The sequence below is a fragment of the Anomaloglossus baeobatrachus genome, chromosome 4 (assembly GCF_048569485.1).
Source record: "Anomaloglossus baeobatrachus isolate aAnoBae1 chromosome 4, aAnoBae1.hap1, whole genome shotgun sequence".
Lineage (NCBI taxonomy): Eukaryota > Metazoa > Chordata > Amphibia > Anura > Aromobatidae > Anomaloglossus > Anomaloglossus baeobatrachus.
The window spans coordinates 454,824,564-454,839,190 of NC_134356.1; the positions used below are offsets into that span (position 1 = coordinate 454,824,564).

The following is a 14,627-nucleotide window of genomic DNA, read 5'->3' on the forward strand; positions in this document are numbered from 1 at the left end:
TAAACGTCTCAGGTACTTAACTGCCGAGACGCAGGGCCAGGTCCCTGGGGATGAGTGCTCCGGTCCAGCAGGGTCCTGAAGGGCTGCGGATGGAGACCGGTCTCCTGCCAGGCATGGAGACCGTGCTGGCTCCCACTTCAAGCCAGAGCCCATGAGGGATGTAGAAGGAGCGCGGCATGTAAGGCTCCAGCCTTGGAAATCAACCTTAACAACACCGCCGACACAGTGGGGTGAGAAGGGACATGCCGGGAGTCCAGACGTGGACCCGCTTTTTCTTCAAACTCTTTCCAAAAATCAAACAAATCAGATGAGAATGCATGTGTGGATGTATGCCTCCTGAACACAAAGCGATAAACTGGCTGAGTCTGCTCATCAGGGGGTGTATAAGCTCAGAGGTAGGAGCTACACTTTTAAGTGTAGTACTTTGTGTGTCCTCCGGAGGCAGAAGCTAAACACCCATGGTCTGGGTCTCCCAAAGGAACGATAAAGAAATGTATTGAAACGTGAAGAAGCAAACATCCAACGACGTTTCGACCCTCCGGGTCTTTATCAAGTCGCTGTCTGATGGGTGACTGCAGGGTGAAGGATACAGTGCACTGGAGCACTAAGGCAAATGAAAGGGGGGCCTTGGAGATGTTATGCAAGCGCAGCCGCACTGTTGCAGAGGAATTCTCGTGTCTGGTCTTCCTTTGCAACAGCGCGACTGCGCTTGCATAACACATCTCCAAGGCCCCCCCCTTTCATTTGCCTTAGTGCTCCAGTGCACTGTATCCTTCACCCTGCAGTCACCCATCAGACAGCGACTTGATGAAGACCCGGAGGGTCGAAACGTCGTTGGATGTTTACTTCTTCACGTTTCAATAAATTTTGCTCACGTTTATTTCACCTAAAAAACGAGTGCAGTGAATTTATTATTACCTGATATATGTAAAGCACTGTGGAATATGTTCGCGCTATATAAAAATAAAGATTTTATTTAAACCTCTAAAAATCACAGTTGGGAGATTGGTAGGTGATGACTGCTTGTGAAATCCTATGCAATCTGTGACAAAAAACATGAATGATGGGTCATAATAATATAACTTTTTATATAAGATATAGTAGACCTTTCCAGATCCAAAATAGGAATTTCCTATGAAAGACTTTACAATAAGCCACTATTCTTGCGTTAATTAAAGCACCACATTTTTTTCTTTCACTGCTGGAGTGAATACTTTGACCGTAACTTCTGATTGACCTCAAGTCAGCAGTTAGAGCTAATTTGTCAACTTGTGACCTATGAGAATCAGAACGAGGCTCTCAGACTTTTTGTATTGAAGAGTGGTTACCTGTGGATCGCTCCATGTAACACTGGAGCAATCCAGCAGGTCACAAACTGCTCGAGACCGACCACAGCCAATAAGAGGTGTAAATACCAATGGCTAAATTGAACACAAGGAGGTCTGGACTGATTAAATGCACCACTCCAGTAGTGGGGGAGGGGGGTTTGGGAAGATAGAGAAAACAAACCCACTCTGAAGTGGTGCTTTAGGCTATGTGCGCACAGTGCGTTTTTCGGGTGCGTTTTTGGCCTTAAAACTGCAGGACTTTGCTTCCCCAGCAAAGTCTATGAGTTTTCATTTTTGCTGTCCGCACACATCTGGTTTTTTTACCTGCGTTTTTGAGTTAAAAAAAAAAAAATGGACATGTCAGTTCTTTCCTGCGTTTTTCCCCCATGCAATGCATTGGAAAAATGCAGCAAAACGCAGAGATCAAAAACGCAGCAAAACGCACCAAATCGCGGCAAAAACGCACCCGCGTTTTTTGACGCAGGTGCGTTTGTGCGTTTTTAGCGGCCAAAAACGCAGCGTCAAAAAGACGCAGTGTGCGACCCTAGCCTTAAACCTTGTTAAAAGTAATTTTTGTCATGATTAACCCCTTCAGCCCCCGGGCACTTTCCGTTTTTGCGTTTTTGTTTTTTGCTCCCCTTCTTCTGAGAGGCGTAACATTTTTATTTTTCCATCAATCTTGCCATATGAGGGCTTGTTTTTTGCGGGACGAGTTGTACTTTTAAATGAAACCATAAGTTTTACCATATAGTGTACTGGAAAAACGGCAAAAAAATTCCAAGTGCGGAAAAATTGCAAAAAAAGTGTGATCGTACAATAGTTTTTGGGATATTTTATTCACCGTGTTCACTATATGGTAAAACTGAGGTATCTATGTGATGCCTCAGGTCGGTGCGAGTTTGTAGACACCAAACATGTATAGGTTTACTTGTATCTAAGGGGTTAAAAAAAATTCACAAGTTTGTCCAATAAAAGTGGCGCACGTTTTGCGCCATTTTCCGAAACACGTAGCGTTCTTATTTTTAAGGATCTATGCCTCAGTGATGGCTTATTTTTTGCGTCTCGAGCTGACGTTTATAATGGTACCATTTTTGCGCAGATGCTACGTTTTGATCGCCTGTTATTGCATTTTGCGTAAAACTTGCGGCGACCAAAAAACGTAATTTTGGCGTTTGGAATTTTTTTGCGACTACGCCGTTTACCAATCAGATTAATTGATTTTATATTTTGATAGATCGGGCATTTCTGAACGCGGCGATACCAAATGTGTATATTTATTTATTTTTTAACCCTTTAATTTTCAATGGGGGGAAAGGGGGGTGATTTGAACTTTTAGGTTTTTTGTTTTATTTTTTAAAACTTTTTTTTTTACTTTTTTTTTATTTTACTAGTCCCCCTAGGGGGCTATAGCGATCAGCAATCCGATTGCTGATCGCTATCTGCTGATCACAGCAATACCGCTGTAATCAGCAGATTCAGTCACTTTGGTTTTCCCTCTGCTCTCGGCCGAGGGAAAATGAAAGTGAAACATCGTAGCAGCAGGCGTCATCACATGACCCTGTGCTACGATGGCAACCACCGATAGTCACGTGATAACACACGTGACTTCCGGTGGGGGCGGCGGTGAGTAACAAACATGGCCGCGCGCATTTAAATCTTGCTGCCAGACTTTGGCAGCAAGATTTAAGGGGTTAATGGCCGCGGGTGGAAGCGATTCCACCCGCGGCTAGCAGGCACACATGTCAGCTGTTGAAAACAGCTGATATGTGTGCCGATACACGCCGCCTGCCCGCGGCGGGGCTTAACGGGACACGATCCTGGACGGATAGATCCGTCCAAGGTCGTGAAGGGGTTAATGGCCACACATACACTATAGACTAATATTGGCTGCATACACAGAAGTTGTAATGGGTATTGGGGCACCAGATGGTCGGTAGAGACTTCAATTCCATTGCTCTCCTGGAAATAAACCACCAGTCCGCTGCTTTCACATAGAACATAGGAGCACTTTGCCAAACCACTGGTGTTTGGGGAAAATTAGCTGAAATAGCTGTCAGCTGAACAATTGGCCAAACCATCATAACACCAACAGCTATCTACATGTCTATGGCCATCTTTAAAGCTCATGATTGAAACATATAAGCAGATACCATATTCTGTATTCATGGATGCCACAGAACTTTAATGACTTTACAGTGACATAACTAGTCTTCATTTTTTGCAGACCTCAATAGGAACCGGTGTTCATTTATATCAGCTCAAACAAATAATCATTGATATTTGACAGGGTCCAATAAGATTAAAGAACATTTCCACAAGCAGTTGGTTTTCCCAAGTTTATTGGAAATGGTATGATACAAACATTTAAACAGCCCCCCGTGGTGTTTTGAAGTTCATGCCAACAGTAGGCTGGGTTACTTGTAGGTTGGACAGGCCGCCAAAGTCCTGAAAAGGAAAAAACAATATATATAATCAACAAAGGCTTTACATTTCTGTAAGCATTTAAATCTATTCCCATTTCTAAGCACCATCAGTATTTTAGGTTAAACCAAACCTTTTTTTACTGCTGTATTGAAGAGCAATCTGTCACCTTAAGGGCCAGCACACGCAGCGAGTAATACAGAGCGAGTGGAAAAAAATAAATAAATAAATAAATCGCATTCCACTCGGACCAATATTAGCCTGTGTGTCAGCACACATGAGCAATTATTTTCTCAGCCCGAATCAGACCGAGAAAACAATCGCAGCATGCTGCCACTGTAATGCGATCATTGTTTCTCTCGCACCCATTCAAGTCTATGGGGTGAGAAGAAAAAAAAAAAGAAGGGAATTTTGTTTACTTACCGTAAATTCCTTTTCTTCTAGCTCTAATTGGGAGACCCAGACAATTGGGTTGTATAGGCTATGCCTCCGGAGGCCGCACAAAGTACTACACTTAAAAGTGTTAAGCCCCTCACCTTCTGCCTATACACCCCCCGTGCTCCCACAGGCTCCTCAGTTTTGGTGCAAAAGCAAGAAGGAGGAAAAAGAATTATAAACTGGTTTAAAGTAACTTCAATCCGAAGGAATATCGGAGAACTGAAACCAGTCAACATGAACAACATGTGTACACAAAAAAACAGGGGCGGGTGCTGGGTCTCCCAATTAGAGCTAGAAGAAAAGGAATTTACGGTAAGTAAACAAAATTCCCTTCTTCTTTGTCGCTCTATTGGGAGACCCAGACAATTGGGACATCCAAAAGCAGTCCCTGGGTGGGTAAAATAATACCTCGTAATAGAGCCGTAAAACGGCCTCTTCCTACAGGTGGGCAACCGCCGCCTGAAGGACTCGCCTACCTAGGCTGGCATCCGCCGAAGCATAGGTATGCACTTGATAGTGCTTCGTGAAAGTGTGCAGACTCGACCAGGTAGCCGCCTGACACACCTGCTGAGCCGTAGCCTGGTGCCTCAAAGCCCAGGACGCGCCCACGGCTCTGGTAGAATGGGCCTTCAGCCCTGAGGGAACCGGAAGCCCAGCCGAACGGTAAGCTTCGATAATTGGCTCCTTGATCCACCGAGCCAGGGTTGATTTGGAAGCCTGTGACCCTTTACGCTGGCCAGCGACAAGGACAAAGAGTGCATCCGAGCGGCGCAGGGGCGCCGTACGAGAAATGTAGATTCTGAGTGCTCTCACCAGATCTAACAAGTGCAAATCCTTTTCACATTGGTGAACTGGATGAGGACAAAAAGAAGGTAAGGAGATATCCTGATTGAGATGAAAGGGGGATACCACCTTAGGGAGAAATTCCGGAACCGGACGTAGAACCACCTTGTCCTGGTGAAACACCAGGAAAGGGGTTTTGCATGAAAGCGCTGCTAGCTCAGACACTCTCCGAAGTGAAGTGACTGCTACTAGAAAAACCACTTTCTGCGAAAGGCGTGAGAGGAATATCCCTCATTGGCTCGAATGGTGGTTTCTGAAGAACCATCAGCACCCTGTTCAGATCCCAGGGTTCTAACGGCCGCTTGTAAGGAGGGACGATGTGACAAACCCCCTGCAGGAACGTGCGTACCTGTGGAAGTCTGGCTAGGCGCTTCTGGAAAAACACAGAGAGCGCTGAGACTTGTCCCTTAAGGGAGCCGAGCGACAAACCCTTTTCCAGTCCAGATTGAAGGAAGGACAGAAAAGTGGGCAAGGCAAAAGGCCAGGGAGAAATACCCTGAGCAGAACACCACGACAGGAAAATTTTCCACGTCCTGTGGTAGATTTTAGCGGACGTTGGTTTCCTAGCTTGTCTCATAGTGGCAATGACGTCTTGAGATAACCCTGAAGACGCTAGGATCCAGGACTCAATGGCCACACAGTCAGGTTGAGGGCCGCAGAATTCAGATGGAAAAACGGCCCTTGAGATAGCAAGTCTGGTCGGTCTGGTAGTGCCCACGGTTGGCCGACCGTGAGATGCCACAGATCCGGGTACCACGACCGCCTCGGCCAGTCTGGAGCGACGAGGATGACGCGGCGGCATTCGGCCCTGATCTTGCGTAACACTCTGGGCAACAGTGCCAGCGGAGGAAACGCATAAGGGAGCTGAAACTGCGACCAATCCTGAACTAAGGCGTCTGCCGCCAGAGCTCTGGGATCTTGAGACCGTGCCATGAACATTGGTACCTTGTTGTTGTGCCGGGACGCCATGAGGTCGACGTCCGGCACCCCCCAGCGGCAACAGATCTCCTGAAACACGTCCGGGTGAAGGGACCATTCCCATGCGTCCATGCCCTGGCGACTGAGATAATCTGCTTCCCAGTTTTCCACGCCTGGGATGTGAACTGCGGATATGGTGGAGGCCGTGGCTTCCACCCACATCAAAATCCGCCGGACTTCCTGGAAGGCTTGCCGGCTGCGTGTGCCGCCTTGGTGGTTGATGTATGCCACCGCTGTGGAGTTGTCCGACTGAATTCGGATCTGCTTGCCCTTCAACCACTGCTGGAACGCTTTCAGGGCAAGATACACTGCCCGTATTTCCAGAACATTGATCTGAAGCGAGGACTCTTGCTGGGTCCACGTACCCTGAGCCCTGTGGTGGAGAAAAACCGCTCCCCACCCTGACAGACTCGCGTCTGTCGTAACTACTTCCCAGGATGGGGGTAGGAAGGATTTCCCCTTCGATAATGAAGTGGGAAGGAGCCACCACCGAAGGGAAGCTTTGGTCGCCTGAGAGAGGGAGACGGTCCTGTCGAGGGACGTCGGCTTCCTGTCCCATTTGCGTAGGATGTCCCATTGAAGGGGACGCAGGTGAAACTGCGCGAAAGGGACTGCCTCCATTGCTGCCACCATCTTCCCCAGGAAGTGCATGAGGCGCCTCAAGGGGTGTGACTGGCCTTGAAGGAGAGATTGTACCCCTTTCTGTAGTGACTGCTGCTTGATCAGCGGAAGCTTCACTATCGCTGAGAGGGTATGAAACTCCATGCCAAGATATGTCAGCGATTGGGCCGGTGTCAGATTTGACTTTGGAAAATTGATGATCCACCCGAAACCCTGGAGAGTCTCCAGGGTAGCGTCGAGGCTGCGTTGGCATGCCTCTTGAGAGGGTGCCTTGATCAGCAGATCGTCCAAATACGGAATCACCGAGTGACCCTGCGAGTGTAGGAGCGCTACTACAGTAGCCATCACCTTGGTAAAAACCCGTGGGGCTGTTGACAGGCCGAACGGCAGTGCCATAAATTGCAGGTGTTCGTTTCCTATGGCGAAGCGCAAGAAGCGCTGGTGCTCTGGAGCAATCGGTACGTGGAGATAAGCATCTTTGATATCGATCGATGCCAGGAAATCTCCTTGGGACATTGAGGCGATGACGGAGCGGAGGGATTCCATCCTGAACCGTCGGGTTTTTACGTGTTTGTTGAGCAGTTTCAGGTCCAGGACCGGGCGGAAAGACTCGTCCTTCTTTGGGACCACAAACAAGTTGGAGTAAAAACCGTGGCTCTGTTGCTGAAGAGGAACAGGGACCACCACTCCTTCCGCCTTCAGAGTGCCCAGCGCCTGCAGAAGAGCCTCGGCTCGCTCGGGAGGCGGGGATGACCTGAAGAATCGAGTCGGGGGACGAGAGGTGAACTCTATCTTGTAACCGTGAGACAGAATGTCTCTCACCCAACGGTCTTTTACCCGTGGCAGCCAGGCGTCGCAAAAGCGGGAGAGCCTGCCACCGACCGAGGATGCTACTAGAGGAGGTCGAAAGTCATGAGGAAGCCGCTTTGTTAGCGGCGCCTCCGGTGGTCTTTTTAGGACGTGACTTAGACCGCCATGCATCAGAGTTCCTTTGTTCCTTCTGAGACCCTTTGGACGAGGAGAATTGGGACCTGCCCGCGCCCCGAAAGGACCGAAACCTCGACTGCCCTCTCCTCTGTTGGGGTATGTTCTGTTTGGGCTGGGGTAAGGATGTATCCTTTCCCTTGGATTGTTTGATGATTTCATCCAGACGCTCGCCAAACAGCCTGTCGCCAGAAATTGGCAAACTGGTTAAGCGCTTTTTGGAAGCAGAATCTGCCTTCCATTCCCGTAGCCACAAGGCCCTGCGGAGTACCACCGAATTGGCGGCCGCAACCACCGTACGGCTCGCAGAGTCCAGGACAGCATTAATAGCGTAAGACGCAATTGCCGAGGTCTGGGTGGTAATGGATGCCACTTGTGGCGCGGCCGCTTCAATTTGCGCCTGACCTGCTGAGATAGCTTGTAGCGCCCATACGGCTGCGAATGCTGGGGCAAAAGAAGCTCCGATAGCTTCATAGATGGATTTCAACCAGAGCTCCATCTGCCTGTCAGTGGCATCTTTGAGCGAGGCCCCATCTTCCACTGCAACTATGGATCTAGCCGCCAGTCTGGAGATTGGAGGATCCACTTTGGGACACTGAGTCCAACCTTTAACCACGTCAGGGGGAAAAGGATAACGTGTATCCTTAAGGCGCTTAGAAAAACGCTTATCTGGACAAGCATGGTGATTCTGGACTGCCTCTCTGAAATCAGAGTGGTCTAGAAACATACTCTGTGTACGCTTGGGGAACCTGAAACGGAATTTCTCCTGCTGAGACACTGACTCCTCCGCCGGAGGAGCTGAGGGAGAGATATCCAGCATTTGATTGATGGACGCAATAAGATCGTTCACTATGGCGTCCCCGTCTGGAGTATTAAGATTGAGAGCGCCCTCAGGATCAGAATCCTGATCAGCTGTCTCCGCATCATCAACCAGAGATTCCCCCCGCTGAGACCCTGAACAATATGATGTCGAGGGAAATTCTAAGCGAGCCCGCTTATTCGGTCTGGGGCTGGGGTCTAAGTCATAACCCTCAGCCTGGGATGTATGAGATACCCCGGGAGGACATTGTTGGACCAACTGAGGGGGGTCAGGGGACAATGATTCAACAGAGTCCCTTTGCTGAGATACCGGCCTGGACTGCAAGGCTTCTAGTATCTTAGCCATAGTCTCAGAGAGTTTTGCAAACTCAGTCCCCGTCACCTGGACAGTGTCAACAGGTGGCTCCCCCTGGGCCCCTCTTAGCAGAGGCTCTGGCTGAATAAGTGCCACAGGGGCCGAACAGTGCACATAATGAGGGTCAGTGGAACCTGCCGGTAGTGGGGTCATACATGCGGCGCAGGCAGCATAATAAGCCTGTGTTTTGGCACCCCTGCCTTTTGTGGGCGCCATGCTATTGTTTTCCCTGTGTAACACAATAGGGTATATAGCCAGAATGAACTGTGCTCATACAGTGTAGAATATATACTATAAACAAATAATGTATCAATACACTACAGCACCATGGGGCTAGCACCAACAGGTGCTGCTTACCACCCGCTTTAAAACGGTTGTGAGGCCACCAGAGACCGTGTCTGGGTCTCCCAGGGTTTGTCCCTCTCTGCAGCGTCGGAGGAGCTGACAGGAATGGCTGCGGCGTCCTGACGAGAGGAGGGAGCCGTGGGCGTGGGCGAGAAAGTGCGGGAACTGGTGCCCGCACTGTGCACAGTGAGGGGGGGTGGAGTATGCAAATCATACTCCAGCCCTCAGTGCTGCTCGTTCCGTGCAGCGTCCCGCCCTTCCCCCTGCCTGTCAGGGCTGAGGGCGGGAGAAGGGAAAACTAGGCCGCAAGCAAGCCGGGGACTCGAGTATAAGCGTGGCTGCCGTAAAAGCGCGGCACACGCCGAAGTCCCCGGCGAACTACAAGTCCCAGCCGCGCCGCAGTTTCCCATGGCAGCGGCGGTTAGCGCGGTAGCCCCTACATATAAACACACTCAGCGACGCTGAGTGTGTAATGGCACATTTAACCCGGTCAGCGCCGCGGCCCGGTGCACTAGCACACCCAGCAAAGCTGAGGTGTTGCCGTGCGCGGTCCCCACAGGGATACAGAGTACCTTCACGTAGCAGGGCCATGTCCCTGAACGGTACCCGGCTCCTATCCAGCAGTCTCCACAGGAGTTGTGGATGAAGCACGGTCTCAGTGCCTGGAGACCGATAGGATCCCACTTCACCCAGAGCCCTGAGGGGGATGGGGAAGGAAAGCAGCATGTGGGCTCCAGCTTCCGTACCCGCAATGGATACCTCAACCTTAACAACACCGCCGACAAGAGTGGGGTGAGAAGGGAGCATGCTGGGGGCCCTATATGGGCCCACTTTTCTTCCATCCGACATGGTCAGCAGCTGCTGCTGACCAATCTGTGGAGCTGTGCTGTGCGTGTCTGACCTCCTTCGCACAAAGCAAAAAACTGAGGAGCCCGTGGGAGCACGGGGGGTGTATAGGCAGAAGGGGAGGGGCTTAACACTTTTGAGTGTAGTACTTTGTGCGGCCTCCGGAGGCATAGCCTATACACCCAATTGTCTGGGTCTCCCAATAGAGCGACAAAGAAAGAAAGATCACACTGCACTTGCAGTACACAGGTGTATCGCGAGTGCAGGGCGTGAATGGCAATAGCCGGCTACAGAGGAGAGGGAGATAAATCCCTCCCTCCCCTCCTCAGTGCCAGCCCGCCCCTTGCAGCTGAGGTACGCTCGCACGAACGGACCTCAGTCGCAGGCACACTCGCATGACACTGTTCTGCTGCGAGCGTGAGCCGAGTGTCATGCGAGGGGATCGCAGTAATCCCCATGTGGCCCCAGCCTTAAAGCTATAATGGTAATGTGCAGGTAAATAGCATTTAAATCATGTTAGGTTTGTTTATTGTAAGAGCAGTTACAGGGAGAAAATGAAGTAAACTCCCAGTAGCCACTTTTTTCAAGTCACCAGGGCAGTGCAGGAGCGCAGCACATTAACATCTGGCTCTGCAAGCATAGCAGTACACATACATGGCAGAGCACTAGTCGTGCTGAGTGAGCAATAACATGGAATGAGAACTGCAAGCAACAAGGAACTTTGTTCTCTACCTGTAACTGCTGCTCCAGTAAGGCAGCCAGAAAAGGATTTAAATACCATTTACCTGTAGATATCAACTATATCTGCATGTAATTATTAGGGATGATCGAATACCTCAAATATTCGGCTTTGCGAATATCTGACGAATAGGTCGCCGCTATGCGCATAGTCGATGCGCAATGTAAGTCTATGGGAAACCCGAATAGTTCCGAATAGTTGTTATTCGGGTTTCCCATATTTACATTGCGCATCGAATATTCGCGAATAGTGGCGACCTAATCGGCAAATATTTGCAAAGCCGAATATTTGAGGTATTCGATCATCCCTAGTATTTATAAGGAGACAGCATCCCTTTAACTTATTTTGGAGCAGGCAGTTTACACAGAGAACCATGTCTATTTTTATTTTACGTGAATTAGAACATATTTTACTGAATTCAGAACACCATTAATGACACAGTGAGACAGATGTGGCTTTTAGACAGCATCCTCTAGTGGTTATAGCCAAGATAACCATGAATGTTCTCACGCCTCATATACAAGGGATGACTGCGGACAGAGGTCATCGCACACAGGTCCCTTACTTGGGATTTTTATGTACAAAGCCAGGAAAAGATTTCCAGACATTTGTAAACAAGATGGTGAAATATGGCAACAAACAAACAAAAAAACAAACAAACAAAAAACAGTATGTTAAAATCATTGCTTAGCAATAATACATTCTAGTACTAACAGTAATACCTTGGAGCACGAGTGCATATTTCTTTTTCTATACTGTCTGAAAGGAACAGGATTTGGGATGTTCAGGTGACACCCAAATACGGAAAACCTTTCATTTTGCTTTTCCTGCAGTATCAATGATCAGGTCACTGATCAAACCACAATCACTTTCGATGCAGGTGCAAGGGAAAAAAATTAAATAAATTTGCATAACACCTACCAGCAACTTCAGCATTTCCTTGGTGTCCGGGTCAACCTCAATGATCTCTTGATCTAGGGCAGACACCTAAAGAAGAAAAAAAAAAAAAGTGAAAGATCATTCTCTAAACAGAGGCACCATCAAAACCTGCAAATTTGTGCCCTAATAAATCTTATCAAAAGGGGTTCTCTACTCGTAATATTTTTCCCCAATTCCTGAAAACAATCAGCCTGTTACCTCGTGTACTCCGAGATCGGATTTTTGTTATGCCCAAAACATAAAACAAAAAGTATGTTGTCATGTAACAAATTACACTAATTTCAGTGAAAATTGCACTAGTCAAATTATGTCCAAAATACAACATGCAAACTAAAGCTCTTACAGAATACCTCCACCATCTAATGGGTATAAGGAAACAGCAGGAGCGACTTTTTATAACTTAATGGGAACCTGACAGCTGAAGCATGCTGCCCGTTCCATGGACAGCACGAGTCAGTCACTAGTTGTTTGATTACAGCCATGTAAGGTTAACGCTGAAAGAAAAAAATAAATAGTCTCAGTCGTCTGGGACACAGCCACACAAGAGACTAGTCCAAAAAGTGGGTACCCCATGAGAAATAGGTCTCGTCCTACATACAAGTGGAAGGTGATCTGTGACTTCGAGGCAGCAAGCGGACTAGTCATGTACAGCTCTGTCCCTGCTGACTATTAGGCTATGTGCGCACGCTGCATCTTTGTGGTGACCAGAAAGATGCATATTTTTAGTCCCAAAAAAAACGCACCCTTGGCATGCATTTCTTTGCCGCTTTTTTTACAGCATTATTTCCCAGTGCATTTTTTTTGGGGCAGCACGGTGGCTCAGTGGTTAGCACTGCAGTCTTTCAGTGCTGGGGTCCTGGGTTCAATTCCCACCAAGGAGTTTGTACGTTCTCTCCATGTTTGCATGGGTGTCCTCCGGGTTCTCCGGTTTCCTCCCACACTCCAAAAAACATACTGATAGGGAATTTAGATTGTGAGCCCCAATGGGGACAGTGTTTCCACTGTATGTAAAGTGCTGTGGAATTAATCGCGCTATATAAAGATTATATTAAGTCAAACCTATTGATTGGAAAGGCTCAACAATGCAGAAAAACATTTTTTTTTTACATGCTGCACCACAAAGAAGTAGCCAAGAAAAAAAAAAAAAAAAGAAACCTCAAACTTTTCTGGGGAAGGAAATGCATGCAGTTTTGGGACCAAAACTGCACCCAAAAAAATAAGCAAAAATGCAGCGTGCGCACCAGGCCCTAAAACGGTTTTACAGTGAAATACTGCAGTGTATAGGCTACGTTCACACACTGCATCTTTTCTTAACCACAAAGATGCATGCGTTTTTACCACGTTTTGCCCAATGTGTTTAAGGCCGTGTCCGCACTTTGCGTTTCACCTGCGTTTTAGATCAGTTTTGAACTGCAGCGTTTTCATGCAAAAATGCATGAGTTTTGATTTTCCAGCAAAATCTATGGGAATTGTTAATTTCTTGTCCGCACTTTGCGTTTACAAACGCAGCATTTAATTTGCATAATTTTGGGCAAAAACTCAGCGTTCAAAGAAGCAGCATGTCAATTGTTTTTGCCATTTGGGCTGCGTTTTGCTAACATTGAAGTCAATGAGAAGTTGCAAAAAAGCAACAAACATCAAAATTCCAGCGTTTTACCTGCTTTTTGGCTGCAGAAAGGATGCGTTTTGGACTAAATAAACGCACGCTTTTCTGACATCAAAGAAGGGAATTTTGTTTACTTACCGTAAATTCCTTTTCTTCTAGCTCCAATTGGGAGACCCAGACAATTGGGTGTATAGGCTATGCCTCCGGAGGCCACACAAAGTATTACACTAAAAGTGTAACGCCCCTCCCCTTCTGCCTATACACCCCCCGTGCTCACGGGCTCCTCAGTTTTGGTGCAAAAGCAAGAAGGAGGAAAAAATTATAAATTGGTTTAAAGAAAATTCAATCCGAAGGAATATCGGAGAACTGAAACCATTCAACATGAACAACATGTGTACACAAAAAACAGGGGCGGGTGCTGGGTCTCCCAATTGGAGCTAGAAGAAAAGGAATTTACGGTAAGTAAACAAAATTCCCTTCTTTGTCGCTCCATTGGGAGACCCAGACCATTGGGACGTCCAAAAGCAGTCCCTGGGTGGGTAAATAATACCTCATAATAGAGCCGTAAACGGCTCCGTCCTACAGGTGGGCAACCGCCGCCTGAAGGACTCGCCTACCTAGGCTGGCATCTGCCGAAGCATAGGTATGCACCTGGTAGTGTTTCGTGAAAGTGTGCAGGCTCGACCAGGTAGCTGCCTGACACACCTGCTGAGCCGTAGCCTGGTGCCGCAAGGCCCAGGACGCTCCCACGGCCCTGGTAGAATGGGCCTTCAGCCCTGAGGGAACCGGAAGCCCCGAGGAACGATAAGCCTCGAGAATTGGTTCTTTGATCCACCGAGCCAGGGTTGATCTGGAAGCTTGTGTCCCTTTACGCTGGCCAGCGACAAGGACAAAGAGTGCATCCGAGCGGCGCAGGGGCGCCGTACGAGAAATGTAGAATCTGAGTGCTCTCACCAGATCCAACAAGTGCAAATCCTTTTCACATTGGTGAACTGGATGAGGACAAAAAGAGGGTAAGGAGATATCCTGATTGAGATGAAAGGGGGATACCACCTTAGGGAGAAATTCCGGAACCGGACGCAGAACCACCAGGAAGGAGGCTTTGCACGACAACGCTGCTAGCTCAAGACACTCTCCGAAGTGAAGTGACTGCTACTAGGAAAACCACCTTCTGCGAAAGGCGTGAGAGAGAGATATCCCTCATTGGCTCGAACGGTGGTTTCTGAAGAACCATCAGCACCCTGTTCAGATCCCAGGGTTCTAACGGACGCTTGTAAGGAGGGACGATGTGACAAACCCCCTGTAGGAACGTGCGTACCTGTGGAAGTCTGGCTAGGCGCTTCTGAAAAAAAGACAGAGCGCAGA

General features: G+C 48.3%; 1 protein-coding gene and 1 non-coding gene across 2 annotated transcripts in view; both read right to left on the reverse strand.

Moving 5' to 3' along the window:
• Positions 1–3,650: 3,650 nt before the first annotated feature.
• RPS17 (ribosomal protein S17) overlaps positions 3,651–14,627 on the reverse strand; it is a 45,720-nt gene continuing 34,743 nt past the window's right edge. Inside the window, exons 4-5 of the mRNA XM_075342686.1 lie at positions 11,639–11,704; positions 3,651–3,773 (exon numbers count right to left, since the gene is read on the reverse strand). Coding sequence (XP_075198801.1) covers positions 3,693–3,773; positions 11,639–11,704 — 147 coding nt within the window. The 3' untranslated portion in view covers positions 3,651–3,692. The remainder of the gene's footprint in view (positions 3,774–11,638; positions 11,705–14,627) is intronic.
• LOC142304863 (small nucleolar RNA SNORA71) lies at positions 11,474–11,599 on the reverse strand. The gene has a single exon (XR_012753507.1). It is a non-coding gene; the product is annotated as a small nucleolar RNA SNORA71 (small nucleolar RNA).